General features: G+C 45.1%; 2 protein-coding genes across 2 annotated transcripts; one reads left to right on the top strand and one right to left on the bottom strand.

Annotated features, from left to right (window-relative positions):
* Nucleotides 1-135: 135 nt before the first annotated feature.
* On the top strand, nucleotides 136-559 carry PAAG_03398 (hypothetical protein; the record flags this gene model as incomplete). Its single annotated transcript, XM_002794807.2, has 3 exons — nucleotides 136-178; nucleotides 363-398; nucleotides 477-559. 3 exons carry the CDS (start codon nucleotides 136-138, stop codon nucleotides 557-559), a joined length of 162 nt encoding a protein of 53 aa, XP_002794853.1.
* Nucleotides 560-3,632: 3,073 nt separating this feature from the next.
* On the bottom strand, nucleotides 3,633-4,571 carry PAAG_03395 (hypothetical protein; the record flags this gene model as incomplete). The annotated part of the gene is made up of 1 exon (XM_002794804.1): nucleotides 3,633-4,571. One exon carries the CDS (start codon nucleotides 4,569-4,571, stop codon nucleotides 3,633-3,635), a length of 939 nt encoding a protein of 312 aa, XP_002794850.1.
* Between the last annotated feature and the right edge of the window lie 1,596 nt (nucleotides 4,572-6,167).

Raw genomic sequence — 6,167 nt, 5'->3', positions numbered from 1 at the left:
CAACCCATCACGGGTGTACGTTTCCCAATCCTCATTGCTATGCCCTATTTTCATTCAACCATTCCCGGTCCCACCCTACCCGGCAAACATCACGGCACCAAATTGACCCAATTCCCATGCTAACATAATACATAGATGCTCCGTCGGGGCCTCGTGCTGCATCTTAGCTCCGCCTTTGGTGAGTTTGAGGCAAATCCTTGAATATATATTCCCGACACCTTCCCCGGTGCGAGCGGGGGAGGTCAGAAGTGTGATATAGAACTATATATATATACATACATCACCCTACTCCCTCCACGAACCCCTCAATCCAATCCAACCAATCCTACAGATAACCCAACTAATCCCACCTCTCATCCTAGGACTCGGAACAACCTTTGCCTACCTCTTCTGGTACGGTACGTTTATCAAACACCCTCTCCCGACCCCCTTTCCCCCAATGCCCATACATATCCCCTAACAAAGACCCAATATAGGCTACCACCTCCCCCGCGTCCGGGCCCGTGACCGCTTGTATGCCCGTATCGAATCCGAGCGCGCACAAGGTCTCCTTGACTAGACTTCTTACCGTCCATCCCATCCCATGGCATCCGATATACAAAATCAAGCATTACGGTATGAAAAGAGAATGCAGAATCTCCTCTCAATCTGATTAGGAAAGGCGGGGGTGGGAAGAGTGGGAGTGGGTTGGGTTGGGTTGGGTTGGGTTGGAAATGAGCAGGTGGATATTGGTGGCCGATTGCCAAAATATTTCAGTCTCATTGCGTTTTCATCTACATCAGTATCTGCATCTGCGTCTGCGTCCCGTTGTGGTGTGATGCGATACCTGTGTTCATCATCGTCTTGAATCGCATGCCTCCTTTTTATGTCTAGAGTGAAATGACCCCATTTCCCTGACAGGGGTATGGGAGCTGGTTATTTCATTCGCATCTCCCATCGTAATTTTTATGTAGGATACTAAAATATTATATTTATTTGACAATTTGAAGCTGTTATAACTACTGAATTTGATAGTTAGAGCCACTATCCCCATCTTCCTGTCTTGATAGCTTTCCTTTTTAAACGCTGACCTTCCTTCCAGCTTTGCTTACAGCTATTCTTCCCTGCACGACCTTCTTAAACTCATTGCCATCACTACAGCGTATAATATCCTTAATATGATGAGGTATCCGCTCTATCCATGCTTGAATCTTCTGTTGTGGCAGATCATTCCATTTTTTAGTCCCTGAATTCTAAACAGTTTTCCTATCTCGTGGAGCTCCTCAAACTGTAGTCCGGCGCTTCATCCAGGCCCAGGTAAACTCAATTGGATTGAGATCTGGTGAGTTACCTGGTCAAAAGAGACACTGAACCTCATGAAGATTGTATATTTTCATCTGATAGGGCTGTGCATGTGCTGATGCATTTTCTTCTTGGACAATTGTATTCAGTAAGAAGGTTGACATATTTGGCAAAAGAAATAATCAATTGTGAGATGATAATCATCTAAGAAAATAAATCAATTAGCTGAGAGTCTATAAATAAGAGATTTTACGATCTAGTTATACCAATCAATTCCTCCCTTTTTTCCATCAAGAAGGAGCTTATCATTTGCTCTAATATATCGCCTCGAGGCTTCTGGCTTGTCTGATTTCACAATCCCATTAGTTACGCACAGTAGTAACCTCCCATTCAGCCTTAAAACTTAACCTCACGCTTCATGTTCATTTGTTCGAGATCCATTTCTGCATTCATCTTATCCCAAGCAGTCTCTGGCTCCCCCATACATGACACGGGCCTTTTTCTATTGTATGAAAAGCACCCCCAGAACATAAACTCACAGGCTCCTTTCCATCGTCTTCGTACACATCATAGGCTTCTGGAATCTGGCGCCACACTCAAACAGCTCCACTTCTCTGACCAAGAACAACAGATGTCTCATCACTCCAGATCTCTCTTTTCCAGTCATCTAGACTCCAATGTTCGTGCTCAAGAGCAAATCTAAGTTGGTGTTTCTTAGAGGAATCAGTTAGCCCTGGTTTTTAAAGGCTTCGCTATCACAAATCCATGCTTCTTCAAAATCCGACAAACAGAGCTGTGGGAGGTGCCATCTCCAGAGGCTAAAATCTCAGAAGATTTCTCACGTCCACATTGATCCTTGATGGCAGATTTTATGACAGATTGTTCTTTCTCTGAGTATATTTCTTTAGGCCAGCCGCTGCATGGAGCATCTTCCACATACTCTTTCAAATTCGACGGTCAATATCAGAGTTGCAGCCTTGCTCTCTTGCTTTTCTTTGTTAGATCTGTCTGTGTGCGTTCAGTAATCCCTGTGGTTTCCTTGACTCTCTTATGTGTATAGCCCTCAGTGAGAAGAGTAAGAGCTTGAACACGAAACTCAATAGGATAAAAGCCCATAATGAATAGAAGATGCAGCGTATGGATAATGAGAAAAATTTTATCAAGCAGGCGGTGAGAGGGAGTATTTAACTGCAAGCTTCAAGATCTCAGATTCCTTTGGGTAACTAGTGAGATACACACTGATGCAGCCAAGGTTATGCAGATAGATATTCCATCTCAATTCATTCAATTTCGTCTGCTTGTGTGAATGTTAAACAGAAACTATTTAGTCAAGAGTTGCTTTTTTGATCATTCACTGTAATTTCCATCTGTGTCTGAAAGAGAAAGGAAATGAAGATCAAGATCAGAATATGTAACTTCATTCATGATTCTACACACTCACTATAAACACAGAGCTCAATTCTCTCTTCTCTATACAGCTTGAAGTTACACTCCTCAAAACTAAATTTTATTATGTCAGAGCTCACGCTCTTTCTTTACATTTTATCATGCAATTCAGTGAGCATGAATCAGTGAAGACTCTCATGAATTGATCATAGTTACAACCTCAGAAACCAGCAAATATACATAGTATATGTAATTGCGAAATACGCTCCCTCTTCCATCTCAAGCTCATTGATATATGCAATCACATCTACATACACGACCCTTGTCGACATCACAGTTGTCCCATAGAATCTGACTCCAATTGCAACACCCCAGCCTTGCTATGGGGACTGTGGGAAGACATGATACGGCATGACGCAACACGCTTCTTTTTAGTCCCTGGAGCCCTGAATGTGGCGGATGCGTGGTCGATGAGTGTATATAGTCTATATCGTAGCTGACATGGAGTGGGTGTTCGACGAGATAGAGGTGTGGAGATGTTATATTGTCTGGCCTCCAGGGTGCAGGTAAGTAGCAGATAGGTAGGTAGCTCCATGGTGCTGTGAGTGTTCCTTGCTTCATAGCGTAGATGATGGGTTGACGGGTTATGACCAATTCATGAATTTGGATGTTGCCGAGTGGGGAGGGGGCCGGGGGGAGGGTTTTATTCATTGAGCCAAGGAGTGTAAGGTGGAGAAGTAAGGGCGTGTTTGTCCACAGAGAAGACTTGGGCGGATTCGACGACTCAAAATCAGTATTGGAATGGAATGGGTATAGAGCTTGGAAAAGAGAGACAAACAATATGCAGATGAGCTGATATGTCGGACATTTGAAATCATGTAAAGCACAACTCATCCATCCATCCCCATTCTCAAACCCTCATTCATATATATCTCTCGTAGAGCTCCCCATAATCACCCTACCCACTACCCTAACCTCATAACCGCCGGCACAAACCCCCTAACCCCATTACTCAACCACACCACCTCCCCCTCCCTCAACTCCCCAACCTTCACAACCCCCTCTACACAAAACCCTGCCGCAAGTGCATATCTCCTCGACGTCCCCGCATTCCCCCCACTCGACAGCGGCGGCGTGACCCAGTAAAATCGATGACCGCCACCCTCATCGTCAACGCTATTCTCTCCACTCTCACACTCTGCTGCTGTTCTCCGCCTCCGCCGAAAATATACCGTCGTGATGCTCCCCTCCATCACCTCGCCAGCGGGGTTATATATCAACACCTCCGTCCGATCGGATGGGGACGTAATGCCCGCGCGCGCGCGGGAGGCGGTGTAGCTTTCGCGGTGTGTGGTTTTGTGGCGGGTGAAAAGGGAGGGGGTGGTGGGTTGTGTGTCCAGGCGGAGAATCCATGGGTCTATCTTTTGTATATTTCTGTTTGTAGCGGGGAATTGTGAATCTATCGTGTCTGATTCTGGTAGGAGGGTAGAGAAATCGAACCCGTCGCCCGGTAATATCAGTAAGGGCTGCGAGGGCGGTGTTGAGATGACGATTGGAACAGCTTCAACTGTGATTTCACCTGTGGCATCGAGGAGAATGCGCAATCGCCATGGCCGCGATGGGTCGCTGGCGATATATTTGTTGAAAGTTTGGGCGAGGTTGGATAGGCATGTATCGGGATTAGGAGGCTGCAGGGCCGCGGCGGCAGCGGGCCATTGGAAGTCTATGGCGGCGGAAAGCAAGCGGGCGTGGTGATAGCTGAGGAGATAGTAATGGGAGTCTCTGGGGTGTGGATATGAGGATGGTATGTTGGAGTCGTTGGGGAGGGATGGGTCGTAGCGGAGAGTTGAGGTTACTTGGAACGGGGGTTGGGATAGGGGTTGTTGTGGTTGCGATTGAGCCATTGTGAGCGGGAAGGAGGGGAATTAGGGGTAATGGAAAATTCAGTCGTTGCGATCTCTGGAAGAAGGCTTTCATCAGCTTTTTCTAAATAATTGGCTGTATAAGAGTTAATTTCGTTGTGTAGCCACAGAACATAAATTTGGTGCGTCGCTCAAGTGGTGTGGTGATGCAAAACGTCATGCTGACTCATAGGTCTCCAAGACTTGAACATCTCCCTTTAAATGAGATTATCCTCTACAGTCAAATACAATTTAAATTAACCGATAAAATAGCAATTAAGGATAAAACAACCCCCATGGTTCATAGCTACTGTCATAAGTTGAAAATTTCCGTCCCCACTGCAGCTCGAGCTCGAGATCCCATTATTGGTAGAACTTGGAGGGCAGATGGATATATTTTCTGGCCTTAAAGATGACAGTTAGGGAATTGCCTTTCCTCCTCCTTAGTGACTGACTACTAAAAAAATCTCATGTTTGAATATAAGTTGGAATTTTTTGTGTTTTCTTCATTTCATCCGTCAAGAGTCCTGAACCCCGAGTGTTTGTTTCAAGGTATCACGAATAAAACGAATGAGAGCCATGATGATGCTACCGCGGGAGACGTCGATGGCTGGCCTGTAGAAGATAGGTATGTTGATATATGGATCTATCCCCCTACTCCTCTTTTTTTATTTATTTATTTATTTATTTATTTATTTATTTATTTATTTATTTATTTTTATTTTTATTATTATTTATTTATTTATTTATTATTATTATTATTATTTTTCAGGCTCGGAGAGGTTTGGTGAAGTTTGGTTGCTAACTGACATTTCCCATGAATTATATCCACAGGTCTGACTGGCCCTGTTGACGTGGCGACCCTAATCCACCCTCCCGAATTTCGACATGGACTCTTTTGGGATTCGGGATAATCAAGCGACGGTGGAATGCCAGGGAGGGGAACCTCCAAATCCCGCCATGAAGAATATCGAATGCCAGTTGTCACAGCATCATTTACTAAACTAGAGTTCTGCAAGCACGAACACAATTTCATGTTTTCTTAGTTATTTAGACACAAGCCACAGCAAGAAACCATAAATAGAACCATGCATGACTTCCTCCTCCGTTCTCACCTACTTCATCCCATCATCCGCTTCACCGCAGCCTTTTACTATTCACGCAGACAGCAAACCCTGCCTACGTCACTCACTACATGACTCGTTCGACTAATTCACCATCTCAGTCCTATCAGCGATAACAAACCAAGCGACAGTCGAATCCAGCCGCGATCCGACCACGCTCATAGATAGATATTAGATCAGAGCTCACTGTCTTGAATATAGTTCTCCAGCAGAGCCACGTTTTCCTCCCAGCCTGACTATTCTTAGACTCCAACACGCTTAACTAACTAATCAGCGTCGACTCATTCCCGTTCATGATGATTGCCCCAGCACAACCCGCGCCAAAAAGGAACCAAAGCCTCCGCCGCTTCCGCATTCCGCATAATAATAATAACAATAATAATGCCGCTTGTTAGATATCGTTTCACAGCTCCGCTCCTCCCAAGCACCTGTGCACAGCCATAACCCCATCCAGCGCTAAGTGGTAAGCGAACAG

This window comes from Paracoccidioides lutzii (assembly GCF_000150705.2).
Source record: "Paracoccidioides lutzii Pb01 unplaced genomic scaffold supercont2.7, whole genome shotgun sequence".
NCBI lineage: Eukaryota > Fungi > Ascomycota > Eurotiomycetes > Onygenales > Ajellomycetaceae > Paracoccidioides > Paracoccidioides lutzii.
Note: the sequence above shows the minus strand (reverse complement) of the source record. Positions and strands in the feature narration are given on the sequence as shown.